At 36.2% G+C, this 15,604-nt stretch overlaps 1 protein-coding gene across 1 annotated transcript in view; it reads left to right on the top strand.

Moving 5' to 3' along the window:
• The window catches only part of TEX10 (testis expressed 10), a 62,552-nt gene that overhangs the window by 39,934 nt on the left and 7,014 nt on the right, over positions 1–15,604 (top strand). Inside the window, exons 10-12 of the mRNA XM_030293599.2 lie at positions 2,663–2,751; positions 4,345–4,478; positions 14,372–14,452. Of these exons, the coding sequence (XP_030149459.1) occupies positions 2,663–2,751; positions 4,345–4,478; positions 14,372–14,452 (304 nt within the window). The remainder of the gene's footprint in view (positions 1–2,662; positions 2,752–4,344; positions 4,479–14,371; positions 14,453–15,604) is intronic.

Raw genomic sequence — 15,604 nt, 5'->3', positions numbered from 1 at the left:
GCCTTTAAAAAAATGAAATGTGGTTTCTTTTTGTTACTGAAGTGGTTTTGTTTATTAACTTCCAGTAGAGGGCACTCTGTTCCTTTGATATAACTGGTGAAGGATCTGTTTTCACGTTGACTTAAAATCAGTTTTTGAACACTTCTCGAAACTAATTCTCTTTGGAAGCTATGTTTATATCTTTATCAATATCAGTTATGATTGACTTGATAACTTTTGCCAAGGATGTTTTCAATTTTTTTTTCTTTCTGTGGAGATTTGTGGTAACTATTGAGAAAATATATTTACAAATAGTCGGGATTCATAATCACCAAATTAAAAGCATATTGTCAATATAGTTAAAAATCCACCAAGTTAAATTCTGTTTTTTAGCAGAGTCTGTTAGTAGACTTCTCTCTCTGTAGATGTATTGTTCCCATTCAGATGAATCTCTTTTTTTTTTTTTCAGATGAATCTCTTTTTAAAAAAATAATACAAAATTAGGACTTCTGAACTTTCTTAGGCCAGTGACATCATTATATCACTTCCTAGATTCAGAATTTAACAATAATGTTTGTTTCCCTCAGACATACACTGGGTTATTTCATATCTGGTTTTCTTTTCAAAATACCCCCTTCTGTCCTCAACTATGACTATACACAAGCCAGTTGCTTTTCATAATCTTCCACCTGTACTGTTATAATATTCCATCTAACTTTTGCACTTTTGCCAGATTAATTTTCCTTAAATATTGCTTTAATTCTGATTTTTGTCTGTTACACTAAGTGTGTTATGAGATCAGGTTCTTTTAGGTTTTGTAGTTCTGATGTCCTGTTTGTCTTTATCCGAGAGAGTTAACCCCAAAGAATAGTTTGTTCCATATGTGAAAAACCCATCAGCTAAAAACTGTTAGTATTCATCTTTTTATTTATTTATTTTTGTTTAATTTTTTTTTCCAACGTTTTTATTTATTTTTGGGACAGAGAGAGACAGAGCATGAACGGGGGAGGGGCAGAGAGAGAGGGAGACACAGAATCGGAAACAGGCTCCAGGCTCCGAGCCATCAGCCCAGAGCCTGACGCGGGGCTCGAACTCACGGACCGCGAGATCGTGACCTGGCTGAAGTCGGACGCCTAACCGACTGCGCCACCCAGGCGCCCCTGTATTCATCTTTTTAAAAGTGCAATTAGAGTTGTTGCCCCTATCTAATTTTTATCACCCACTTAAAGTCTTTTAGAGTTTGACTCCCCCTCCCCCCCCATACCATTCTCCTTGTGTTTTCCCCCTTACCTTTGCTCATTCCTTATCCTTTCTGCCCCTAGTTTATTTACAGCTGGATTGGGAAACATAAGACATAAATGTGGAGAGAATCCACACTGTTAGAGAAAAATCTGACAAGGGAGAAATTTGGGACTAAGAAATTTGGCCTGGTTTTTAAGTAGGGTAAATACATGACCTCCTCTGTCAGGAACAGTTTCAGTTTAGTTCTTTTGTCCCAGCTTACCTCAGAAGTGTTCTGGCTTTGACAGTATATATGGTCATCATAATTTTAAGGGCAGTATGATATATTGCTTGTCATTTGTTGAAAGCAGTCTCTTAAATGGATTTTGCTACCTTTTTTAGCCACTGGATGGCACAGTTGCTTTCTGTTTTCACCGGGTTCAAAAGCATATTAGTTTGTTTTCTCATTACCATTTTGTACTCTTTCCCATTGTGCATTTCTGGCTTTTTAAAATAACCTCTCAGTTTTTGTTACTCCTTCCATAAGTCTTTTGCTTATTGTGGGAATAATACTCACAAAAGGGTGTTTCCATTATTTTAACTGCCCAAATTTAAAGAATGGTAATAAATATTAGCTATTTTAACAGTAAATTAAGTGCTTCTAGTTGAATTAGAAACGCCCAATTTTGTCTGACATTTATTCAGATAACTGAAAAAATTTGTAGCCTCAGCTTGTTGGATCTGATGATTCTCAGCAGCCCCCCCCCCCCCCCCTTTTTTTGGCCATATCTGAGACTAACATTTGTTGTCTTTTCCCTTAGCCTTAACTTGAAGAGAGTTTTTAAAGGAATCACTGGAAACTGATCCCCTACCAGGAACCACATAATCCTCATTTAATGAGAAGCTGCTTTACATTTAGCTATTTCCCTAAGTATACCATGAATACTTAGCTGTGCTATTATGACGTAGACCCAGTTACAGCTTTGCACAGTATAGGAACACATGATTATCCTAGAATGACTTTACATGGAATATTCTTTGCCTAACCTAAGATACTTTTTGCTTAGTTAGGAAACGAGCTTGTTTAAACTTAGCTCATTTAAGTAAGCAAGGTAAGACTTTATGAAAATCAAGTAGCAGCCAAACCTGCTACTGAAAAGCAAAGCTTCATCTTGGCTCCTTGGAATCTGATTTTCGAATGGCATGGAAATTTTCTAATTTATACCATATATATGGATCAGTTATGCTTTTTCATGGATATTTTGCTTAAGTATGTTAGAAGTTGAACTTCCTATATTCTGGTACTTGAGCCCTTATATTTAAAGTGAATATATACTATGGGTTTTTAAGTTATTAGTGCAGATTTGTTTTGAGTAAAGAAAAATAGTTATATATCGTGCTGTTTTTCAAAGTCTTCCAAGTTGGTCACCTCTGGTAATAATTCTCCTGTTGTTTGTTATAGATCATCATTTTCTGGATGGAAGTATTCAGCTAAAGACTGGTTGATGAGTGATGTGGACTATTTCAGCTTCTTATTTTCAACACTTACAGGTAAAGACATTCACCTGACAGATTAAGGAAAGGAAAAATCTGGTATAAAAGTTCCCCTAAGATTTACTGTCTTATCTGTTTGGTTCTAAGTTTTGAAGATGGTAAATAATCTATTTACCTTGAAATGATTTTTATGGCTAATAAGTGGGGATCTTTGAAGGAATATTTGTATTCTCCAGTGTCAGGCTTTTGAGGCAGGGATATACATGATTCATGTTTAAATGTCTCAGAGTACAAATACTCTGGAGATGATTTGAATGTCACATGATTATATTCTCATTTATTTCTAAGTCTAATTTCTCAACTTGATTATCTTGCTTTACAGTGAGTTGGACATACTTGACTCTTTCAGATAGGTGCAAACCTCATTGCATACTTTAAAAAGTTGATGAGCAGAATATCCATTTTAAAAATGTTTAAAATGTTCAACTTGATAGCAAGTACATCAGATTTCAATTAGCCATTTTCTACATTCCATTGCTCAAAAGCAAAGTTAGTAAAATGAATCTACAAATAAGTTAGATGTGTAAGTATTATTACTTTTGTTTTAAATGATTGTACTGTTTCAACATTTCTGTTGTATATTTGGAGGATAAAGATGACATTCTTTGACATTTTCTGAAGGCTTAAAATTTAGGAGATTTAATGAATAGGTTAAGATACTCCAGAAAAAACTTGACAAGTGCTGATAATGAGCTGAATCCAAGATACATATTACATACGCGGATAAATGAGTGTTTATATGATAGTTTTGGATGTACCCATTTGAAATAGAAGGCAGGGATTTTATGTTTTAATAGTGGTATGAGTCAAAAGGGTTAGTGGTTTTAGAAAGCTCATTAGGAGTCAGTACTGTGATGTGGCCATCAAACTAGATGGTGACTCTTTAGGCTTAATATCATGGAAATACAGTGATTTGAACATCAGAGCAGGCCACATCGCTGGTATTCTGATCCTTCTGAGCACTGTCAGGAGATACTGTCAAGTTGTCTATGTAGGTCAGACCAAGTGTATGTGATAGGGGTGGTAAGAGGATCAGAAATTTTGCTGTATAAAGTGTAGTTGGAAGAACTACACATGTATTATCCAAAAAAAAAAAAAAAATCCAGAAGGGTTTAGGAGGGAGAGTTTTAAAACATTTGAAGGGCTATTAGAGCTCCTGGGTGGCTCAGTTGGTTAAAACATTTGAAGGGCTAATATACAAAAAAATATATAGATAGTGTACATATGAAGGAGTATATCATTTTACTTGTTGATTTGCTTTTTTAAACCTGCCATTAATGGAAAAGCTTATGCCTTTCACATTTTTTAAAGTAAAAGTGGTATGGTTCCCAGTATAAGGGGTAAAACTTAACTTGTTGCTGCATCATATATTAGGTCAGATCACATCCTTTGTGTACATAATTAATAGGAATTTTACTGCCTCCATTGCTAGCAATTCGTTTTTTAAAATATGTGAAAAGCAGAAACTCAGAGAAAGCACAGTAGCTAAAGAATTTAAACTTGAAGGTACATGTCTATTTTTTAAAAATAAGAATGTCATTTGTTTTGTGATTTATTTTTTTAAATTAACTTTCTTTGTACCTAAATTAGGGTTTTCAAAAGAGGAGTTGACTTGGCTTCAGAGCCTTCGAGGAGTTCCTCACGTCATCCAGACACAGCTTTCCCCTGTGCTTCTTTACCTTACTGACTTGGATCAGTTTTTACATCATTGGGATGTTACAGAGGTAATAGTGCATTTAAAAAGAAACTTATGATTATTAAAATTCTGTTCATCAACTACCAATAGTTACTATATGTTAGGATTGCCTTGTAGGAAATCCTTTCAGAGATAAAGAGTAGTATAAGAAATGATCCACATTTTGAGAGCACTTATCTTGGATAGGAGATACATGTTTCTAAAAGAGGAGTGTTTTTCATTACTGGTTGCACTACTAGAACAGAATAAATTAGCAGTCTGAATGGTGGAGATAAATTTATTTTCTTTTATCTAGTATAGAATGGATAGGATAGATGCTTCTATGAAAAGGGAAAATTTGACTTAAGTCTTGAAGGATGCGTAAAACTACTTGGATTTGGTATCTTTGAAGGTGACGTTTTTTAAAAAAGATTATTCTGCAATTCTTTTGGTTTTGAGAATTAGTACATAGTATATTAAAGATAATTTAAAGCCCTGTTTTTCACTAAGTTTTAAAGTTCAATCTACAAATCTTATTTTTAAGATAAATACAATAACTTTAAGCAGTCTTTTAAAATGGGACTTTGATTATCCTTTTATAAACTTAGTTAAAATTTTAAACCATTTAACCTTTGTTTAAAGTTTGTTTATTTTGAGAGAAAGAGAGCATGAGCACGAGCGGGTGAGGGGCAGAGAGAGAGGGAAAGAGAGAATCCCAAGAGGTTCCGCATCATTGGCACAGAGCCCAGTGTGGGGCTCGACCTGTGCGCTGTGAGATCGTTACCTGAGCGAAATCAAGAGTTAGATGCTTAACCAACTGAGCCACTCCGGTGCCCCATTAAGTAATTCAGTTTTCTGATAAACCTTCACAAATGTTAAAATATTAAATATAGACTAAATTAAGCTTTATAGAATATGATAAACCTTAAAAAAGTTATTTTAATACTTTATTTATTTATTTTGAGAAAGAATGAGTAGGGGCAGGGCAGAGGGAGAAGGAGACAGAGAATTCCAAGCAGGCTGTGCACTGATGGCACAGAGCCTGCCATGGAGCTTGAACTCCTGAACCATGAGATTGAGACCTGTGCCAAAGTCAAGAGTTGGATGCTCAACTGACTGAGCCACCCAGGCGCCCCTATAAATATAATAAATCTTAATAACTTAGGCTTTGGTACTGCTTATAGTAAAAATCAAATTAAAATCATAAGTTTTAAATTGGAATTATTAGGCTGATCTTTTACTGTAACGGAATAAATTGTGTTACATGTTACAGATATGTAAGCTAAATATGCAAAAACATAAACATTGATATAAGGTTTTGATTCTCTAAAACATTTCTATAATAATTTCTATTATTTTTTCATTTTTTTATTTCCTACATGAAAAATGCTTATGCAGTAAGAATGTACTAATATCATCCCAAGTAATTTTGGTTTGAACCTTTTTTGCAAATTCTCAGGTTATGTTCTCTGCTGGCTAGTTTCTTTTAATGATTTGGAAGGCCCTTGGTGAGAACACTGACTAATACAGTCTTTCCTTAAAGCTTATAATAGCTAGTCCAAAAGCTTTTTTTTTTTTTTTTTTTTAACCTCTTTGTCATTATTCTCAACAGGGTAGTCTCTAGATTCAAGTTACATCCTACTTTTCTATTTTGTTGCTATAACAATTGATTTTACTCAGCTGATCTATTACTTCTTTTATTCTGTTCTCAATATGCTTAATATTTTCCCATCTGTTAGGACAGTACCTTTTATAGATTTATAATACACTTTTCACTTTGCATTGTTTGACTCTGATCACAATTCTTAGGTATGCCAGTGAATTTATCTTCACTTTATTGCCCTAATGCCTGGTACTATGTTTATATGTATGTTCTCCAACAATACTGGACTTTAAAAAAGTGAAAAGAAATAATGAATTGGTTTAACATCTGAAATTTTATCTTACTTCATAGTAAATGAAGAGAGCTAAGATAGATCTCTTGAGGTTAAGGCCTTGAATATTAGATTGGAGGGATTGGGCTTGCCAACAGTAGTGAGAGTAGTTTTAAAGGACAGACTGTAATTAATGTATGTAAACCATCATGATGTATTGGAGAAAACACTGTATGGGATTATTGGGCTCCAGATTCCAGGCATAGATTTACCAGTGTCTAGTTTGGTAACTTGGACAAGTCATATAGCCTTTATCTGATTATTTAAATTTTTCATAAGCACATCATCTGTGTAAAGCCAAAATAAAATTGTCATGAAAATGTTATCAGCTGTATTTCTGAAGTGAACATTTCTCAAGGACGTGTATTAAACTTCAAGGTTGCTGTCTTTGAAATGTTAAGTCATAATTAGGAAAAATCTGAAAGTCTCATTTTTAGTTTGTGAACTTAAGTGAAGATTCCAGTTTTCTTTTGGATAAATTTTATTATTTAAGTTGGCCTTTTCATGTGAAAATATTTGACATACACATAGTTTTGACATCCTTAATGTAAACATTTATTTTTCTAATTATTTCATTTGAACAAGTTATTAGGACTGGGATTGCTCAGTTGTTTTGTAGTTTCATCTGTTTAAGCCAAAGTGATTCTTTTTCAAATCAGACTTTTTGTTTTTGTTTTTGTTTTTTTGAGTAGGTATTCACAAAATACAATTCAGAACAGAGGATAATATTAAAAAAGTCTTCTTCCACTCCCTCTCAACTACCCATTTTTCCTCCCCGGTTTCTAAGTAAACGTGTTCTTTCAGATATCTTCTGTCTTCACAAATGACTAAATATATTGTCATTTTTTTTTTTTTTTTACACAAGTAATATCCTTTATACGCTAACCTAGACCTTGTCATTTTCACTTGTATCTTTGTTATTATTTCTGAGCACTAAAGGAAGAGTTGTATGACCTTCCTGTTAATGATGGAAATTGTAGTTAACAGGGAACGAGCAAAAAGAGAACAGGAATCTCTGTGCAGAGATACCTTTTAGAAATGGAGATTTCTACTCCAGAGTCAATGAAAGGTTTTAAGGTTAATGTTAATTGTCATTTACAAAATATTGATTAGTTGTAAAAGAATGTTTTTTAACATGGATAAGCTCAGAATAATAATAATTATAATATATAAATTCAGCTTAAGAAATAACTTTTTTTTTTATTAAAAAAATTTTTTTTTCAACGTTTATTTATTTATTTTATTTTTTTTTTTTCAACGTTTATTTATTTTTGGGACAGAGAGAGACAGAGCATGAACGGGGGAGGGGCAGAGAGAGAGGGAGACACAGAATCGGAAACAGGCTCCAGGCTCCGAGCCATCAGCCCAGAGCCTGACGCGGGGCTCGAACTCACGGACCGCGAGATCGTGACCTGGCTGAAGTCGGACGCCCAACCGACTGCGCCACCCAGGCGCCCCAACGTTTATTTATTTTTGGGACAGAGAGAGACAGAGCATGAACGGGGGAGGGGCAGAGAGAGAGGGAGACACAGAATCGGAAACAGGCTCCAGGCTCCGAGCCATCAGCCCAGAGCCCGACGCGGGGCTCGAACTCACGGACCGCGAGATCGTGACCTGGCTGAAGTTGGACGCTTAACCGACTGCGCCACCCAGGCGCCCCAACATTTTTGTTTTTGAAACCCCTGTGTCCCTTTCCCTTCAGAGTAACACTGTCTTTAATTTTATCATATTTTTGTTTCTTTACAGTTTTATCGTAATTAGCATGTAACTCCAAACTATATTGTTGAGTTTTACGTGTTTACAAGTGAAACATTTTTTAGTAATTTTCTTTTTATTCAGTATATTCTTAAAGGTATCTATGTTAATGTGTAAGCAGTAATTCATTGTTTTCGTTGCTGTATAGTATTCCATTGCAGTAAGATACCATGATTCATTGCTTTTGTAGTTTGAGTATTTTTAGCATTCCATTTTACCTCTACTTTGGCATATTAGCTATGCCTCTTTGTTTTGTTTTTAGGTGTTTGTTCTTTAACTTAATACAGCCTACCTTCAAACTATACTACTTTATACCATAATATAATGTGTAATGATATGTGAGGTCATTCTTATGTTTTTCTGTATGTAATGTTTTTTTTTTCCTCTATATGCTTTTTTCTTCCTACATGTTGTCAAGATAATCTTTTTTATCACTTTCTTCAGCAGTTTGATTGTATTAATTAATGTCTTGGTGTTACTTTCTTAATTTTTTTTTTTTTTTAAACTTTGATATTTGCTGAATGTTTTACTAGGTTTATAGTTTATTGTTTTGGGGAAAAAAATGTCATTCATTCCTTCAAAAGATGTTTTGGTTCCCTTCTTTGGGACTTAATTTACTTGTATGTTAGACCACTTGACATTGTCCTGTAGACCTTTGAGACTCTTTAACCTTTTTTTGCCATCTCTTGAGAAAGTATGCTGTATCTTCAAGTTCACTGATCTTTCCTGCATTATCTAATGTGCTATTTAAATCTTAAAGATTTTTTTAAAATTAAGATTTCTTTTAGAGCAGTTCTAATTTGACCGAAAAATTGAAGGGAAGGAAAAGGTGTCTCCCTGTATAATCCCTTCCCCCACATTTGCATAACCTTCTCCCTTATCAACATCCCCCACCAGAGTGGTATATTTGTTATAATTAATGATTCTATATTGATATAATTACCCAAAGTCCACAATATACATTATGGTTTACTCTTGGTGTTACACATTTTATGGATCTGGACAAATGTATAATGCCACATATCCATCATTATGATCTCATACGAGTGTCTTTACTACCCTGATATCCTCTGTGCTCTGACTGTTCATTCTCCATGTCCCCCAACCCCTGACAACCACAGGTGTGTGTTTGTTTTCACTGTCTGTAGTTTTACCTTTTCCAAAATGTCATACATTTGGGAGTATGCAGTATATTGCCTTTTTTAGATTGGCTTCTTTCACTTCATAATACTCATTTAAGATTCCTCCTTGTTTTTTCGTGGCTTCATAGCTCATTTCTTTTTATTGCTGAATAATATTACATTGGATGTACCAGTTTATCTGTTCACCTGCTGAAGGACATCTTTGTTGCTTCCAAATTTTGATAATTATGCATAAAACTGTGTATATAGGTATATAAACATCTGTGTGTAGTTTTTGTGTGGACATGTTTTTAACTGCTTTGGGTGAATACCAGGGAGAGCCATTGCTGGATTATATGGTCAGAGTGTGTTTAATTTGTAAGAAATTGTCTTCCAAAGTGGTTATACCATTTTGCAATCTTATCAGCAGTGGATGAGTTTCTGTTGCTCCAGATCCTTGCCAGCATTTGGTGTCAGTGTTTTGAATTCAGGCTATTGTAATAGGTATGTAGCATCTCATTATTTAATTTTGATTTCCTTGATAACCTGTGATGTGGAGCATGTTTTCATATGTTTATTTGCCATGTCTTCTTTGGTGAGGTATCTATTACGGTCTTTGGCCTATTTGTTAATTGGGTTGTTTTCTTTTCGAGTTTTAAGTGCTCTTTGAATATTTTGGTTAACAATCCTTTATCAGATATATTTTTGCAAAGATTTTCTCCCAGTCTATGGCTTGTCTTTTCATATTTTTGACATCTTTTGCAGAGAAAAATTTTTTAATTTTTTTAAAAAAAAAATTTTTTTTTCTTTCAATGTTTTTATTTATTTTTGGGACAGAGAGAGACAGAGCATGAACGGGGGAGGGGCAGAGAGAGAGGGAGACACAGAATCGGAAACAGGCTCCAGGCTCTGAGCCATCAGCCCAGAGCCCGACGCGGGGCTCGAACTCACGGACCGCGAGATCGTGACCTGGCTGAAGTCGGACGCTTAACCGACTGCGCCACCCAGGCGCCCCAAAAATTTTTTAATTTTAATGAAGTCCAGCTTCTTTGTTTCTTTCCTGAATTGTGCCTTCAGTATTGTATCTATAATGTCATCACCATATGTAGGTCGTTTAGGTTTTTCTTCTAAGTCATTACAGTTTTGCATTTTGTATTTTACATTTAGGTCTGTTATCCACTCTGAGTTAATTTTTGTGAAGAGTCTAGATTCATTTATTTGTAGATGGATTGTTAAAGCACCATTTGTTGAAAAGACTCCATTGTCAAAGATCACTTGACTATGTGGGTCTGTCTTGCTGGGCTCTCTGTTTTGTTCCATTCATCTATTTGTCTATTCTTTAACCAATATTGCAGTGTCTTGATTAGTATAGCTTTACTGTAATTTATGAAGCTGTGTAATATCAGTCCTTTAACTTTATTCTTTTCCTTTAATATTGTGTTGGCTATTTTGGGTCTTTTTCCTGTTTAAATAAACTTCAAGATCAATTTGTTGATATCCACAAAATGACTTACTGTTTTTTTGTTATTTTTAATGTTTGTTTATTTTTGAGAGAGCGAGAGCAAGCAGGGGAGGGACAGAGAAGAGGGAGACAGAGAATCCCAAACAGGCCTCACACTGTCAGCACAGAGCCTAATGCAGGGCTCAAGTCCATGAACCGTGAGATCATGACCTGAGCCAAAATCAAGAGTCGGATGCTTAAGTGACTGAGCCACTCAGGCCCCCCTAACTTACTCATGACACTGATAGCAAGAGTAGTATGCACTGGGGCGCCTGCGTGGTTCAGTCAGTTGAGTGTCTGACTCATGTGGCTCAGGTCATGCTCTCACAGTTCATGGGTTTGAGCCCTGCATCGGGCTGTGTGCTGACAGTTCAGAGCCTGGAGCCTGCTTGGGATTTTGTGTCTCCCTCTCTCTGTCCCTCCCCTGCTTGTTTGTTTTCTCTCTCTCTCTCTCTCTCTCTCTCTCTCTCAAAAATAAATAAAATTAAAAAACAAAATAGCATGCACTGCCAACTGAACCAGCCAGGTGCCCCCTCAACAGTGTTCTTTTTTAAATTAATTGATTTTTAATTTTAGAGCAGGGGAGAGGGGCAGAGAGAGAATCCTAAGCAGCTGACGCAGGGCTTGATTCCACGACCCTGGAATCATGACCTGAGCTGAAATCAAGAGTCAGACCTTCAACTTGACTAAGCCACCCAGTACCTCTCAGTAATGTTCTATACACCCCAAATTGTTCATTGTATTTACTTGTAATATCTGTTTTGTTTCCTTCAATTTGGTAAAGTTCCTCACTCTTTCTTTGTCTTTCATTGACCTCGACACTTTGAAGTACATTGGGACAGTTATTGTGTAAAATTTTCCTCCCATTTGGATTTATGTTCCCCTATGGTTAGATTCAGGCTATATGAATTTGGTAGGAATATGACACAAGTGATGCTGTGGTTTTCTGACTGCATCCTGTCAGGTGGTGCATGGTTTTGATTTGTCCCATTAGATACTCACTTTGATTACTTGATTAAGTGCTGTCTGTCTACTTTTCCACTGTTTACTTTTTCCCCTTTGTAATTAGTAATGATTTATGAGGAGATACTTTGAAACAGTGTTAATGTCCCAGTCATTTTTATTAGTCTATTTATTAGTTTGTGTTAATATGGTTTCCTATTTTATTCAGTGGGTCACTATAGAATATAGTGGTTTCTTTGTTCTTCTGACATGTACTCATTTTTTTCTGAGTACGTCTTTACTTCCTTGTACCACAGATTGTTCTAGATTCATACGTGATTTTCACTGTCCCAGCCCTGCAATCAGGTATTTTTCGAAGAGGCCAATTTTCCTTTAAGTGGAGAATGGTATCTTGAAACCAACTTCAGGACTCTGGGTGTGGTCACTGCTTTTGGACCCTGGTGCTCCCAGACTGTCGGTGGACAGAAATCAGGAATTTAACACTACAGGGTTCATTCTAGTTGTCTTCTTTTCCTCTTGTACCTGCCTTTTCTGAAGGTTAAGAACCCTGGTTTCCGTTATACTTAATTTACTTGATCAATTTCTTTGTCCATAGTTGATCTTTTGGTGCTGTCCCTCTCCCATGCAGGTATCTTCTTTTTTTTGTTTTTGTTTTTTTTCCTCCATGCTGGCATCTTCACTCCATTTGAACTCCCAACTCTGTGGGGACAGTCTACTTCTATTTATTCATGAATGGCCTTCTCTGGGCCACTGCAGCCCTCCTACCCATTCCAGTGCTGTCTACCTAACTCAGCCCCACCCAGTGGCTTTAGAACTGAATTGTTCAGGAAGGGAAGGGGTGGTGGAAGGGAAGGGATTAAATGGTTATTTATTGGGAATGAGCCCTTATTTTGTTGTTGTTGTTGTTGTTGTTATTGTTTTAGTTAGTGCTCGTTCATGCATCCATGAGCAGGGTGGGCAGGCCAGAGAGAGAGCTTGCTTGCAAACAAGCAGAGGACAGTCAGCAGGGGAGAGAGAATCGAAAGCAGGATTTGCTCTGTCAGTGTGGGGCCTGACGTGGGGCTCGAACTCAGGAACCATGAGCTTATGACTTGAGCCGAAACCAAGAGTCAGATGCTCGAGCCACCCAGGCACCCTGAATGGGCCTTCTCAATTGCAATTTACCTTTTATTAATGAAAATATTCACTGCTTGTTTTTGAGTAGGAAGACGGTATTAGAAATACGTTGTTTACATTGTTACTTATAAGCATAGAAGAGAAGAAAAATTGCCATGTGTAAACTCTGGGTGGTATTAATTTACAAGAGGTTTTCCAGGGAAATAATGCATAGAGCTGTTGATTTTTTTCAGAGTTGACTGACCATTCCCTTAAATTTAGCTGGACTGTCCTCTTTCTAGATTGATATTCTTCTTTTCCACCAGTCTTTTCTTTGTCTTTCCAATGTGATTCTTTTCACATATTTCACTTTTGGCACTCCCCTCAGCTTCTGGAATGGTGTAATGAAGTCTCTGAAGGACTTGATGTTGGCTTCCCTCCTTGTGTTTCCTTGAGAACTTAGAAAATTAAAAATACTAAGGATTTGACTCTCACTTCCCTTATATTTTTCTTCTTTTCCTGTGGACTGTTCTCTTCCTTTTACTTTTGGGGAATAGGAGGCAGTGTTCTATTAATTTGAACAGGCTATTAGTATTTTCTGGATCATAAGTGTTTTTCTATTGTATGTTTTCTCACCAAATGGAAAAAAGGCTTTTCAGTCCTTTGTTCACATCATTCAGATTTTTCTGTTGTAGCACTTATTAATAGAAATAGTCTTTACTTTGGTAGATTGAAGCTACTCTTTTAGGGCTGTGAGAAGAGTTTCTCAGTCTTTCATTCCTGTACCTGGTACCTAATAGGACTAGTTCAGTGCTTAGTAAATGTTTAAATAATGAGTTGTTTGGAAAATTAGCCCATATATGAGATGTGATTGAGTGACCTTTGATACTTGCATCTTCAAAGTCATTATTTTCAAGAAACTAAAATTAGAACTATGTTATGATCCAGTAATTGCACTATTAGGTATTTATCTAAAGGATACAGAAATACAAATTTGAAGGGTTACATGCACCCCAATGTTTATAGCAGCATTATCAATAGCCATACTATGGAGAGAGCCCAAAAATGTCCATTGACTGGTGAACAGATAAAGAAGATAGGGAAGAGGTGATATAGATAAACAATGGAATATTACTCAGCCATTAAAAAGAATGGAATCTTTCCATTTGCAACGATGTGGATGGAGCTAGAATGTATTATGCTGAGCGAAATAATCAGAGAAAGACCAATACCATATGATTTCATTCATGTGTGGAATTTAAGAAACAAAACAGATGAACATATGGGAAGGGGGAAGAAAGAGAGAAGAAAACAAACTGCAGGAGATTCTTTAATGATAGAGAACAAACTATGGGTTGTCAGAGGGAGCGTTAGATGTTGTATGTAAGTGATGAATCACTGAATTCTATTCCTGAAACCAGTGTTGCTCTTGTAAACTAAAATTTAAATTAGGAAAAAAAAAGTCATTTTTTTTTTTAAGTGTCCTGTTGTATATAGGGTGAGTAGGTTAAAAAAAAGTCTATAGAACTGATTTGATCCTGATTTGGTTACTGGTTTTCTCCTTTTCTGACAGACAGTTTGTCACAGTTTATTGGTTATCCCTGCCCGAAGCCAGAGTTTTGACATCCTGCAGAGTGCCATCAGTAAGCATTTGGTAAATATACTTAAAAATTTTTTTTTGTTGCTACTTAAAAAAGCGTAGAGAATCCTTGGTTAAAAGTGGGTTTGCCATAGGCAAGGAGAGAGTGTCTAGACTGAGAAGTCTTGATGTTTTTCTTGGCTGTTACTAATTAATTCTGACCTTGGGAAAATCCCCCTTTTCCAGGACCCTACTTTCTACATCTGCAATGAAGGGCCTTTAAAAAAAAAAAAAAAGTTTATTTGGGAGAGAGCACGCACAAGGGAGGGGCAGAGAGAGAATCCCAAGCAAGCCCCGTGCTGTCAGTTCAGAGCCCGACAAGGGGCTTGATCTTACAAACCACAGGATCATGACCTGAGCCAAAATTGAGTCAGATGTTTAACCAATTGAGCCACCCAGGCACCCCTGCAATGAAGGGCTTTAAAATTATACCTCAGGTTCTTCTGACATATAGTGCTTTAATGAACACAAACCTGGTGTTTGTGTATTGGGAATCCAGCATCCAGACTGGGGTCTGATTTCCACCTTGAATATTTGGGTTCTAAATGAGGGATATAGCCTAACAGGTTCAAGGCCTGGCCACTAGAAGCAGCAAGCTAAGCCTTGCGACTGTTTGGTCTTCTGGCTAGTCGGTGTCTCTTGTTCCCAAAAACCTGGGATTTTGCTTTTTAGCTTCCTCCAATGTTTATGTTTAGATTTTTGGCTTATTATAATTATCCTTAGTGCAGAGGAAACTCCCACAGTTTTATCTTTCAGGCACTGTTACTTTTTTGGGTAATTTTATAGGTACATTCCAACCCCCTTTTCTCCTTTAAAATGTTACTTCCCTTGAGTTGGAAGAGTACTGCTTTGAATTTCCAGTGCTCTTTTCTCTCTGTTGTCAAACTTCTAATCTTTATCCTGTGTGTCTCTAAAGATCTCTACCACTTTTCTTTTCACCTCCACTCCAGATATTTATGCCCTCCTTTGACTACATTCATTATTCTAGTAAAAGATTAACATGCCAGTCTTGGGCACTATTTTCAAACAGCCTGATCAGAGCCTGCAGACTTTTTCATGATGACTTAACAGTAGTTTCCAGGAGATTTAAACCATGCATACATAACAGTTGTAAGTTAGAGTCCACCTTAATGACAGATAGTAGAGTCCAGATGAATACACAAACCA

This window comes from Lynx canadensis, chromosome D4 (assembly GCF_007474595.2).
Source record: "Lynx canadensis isolate LIC74 chromosome D4, mLynCan4.pri.v2, whole genome shotgun sequence".
Taxonomy (NCBI): Eukaryota; Metazoa; Chordata; class Mammalia; order Carnivora; family Felidae; genus Lynx; species Lynx canadensis.
This window is presented reverse-complemented; position numbering and strand designations above follow the sequence as displayed.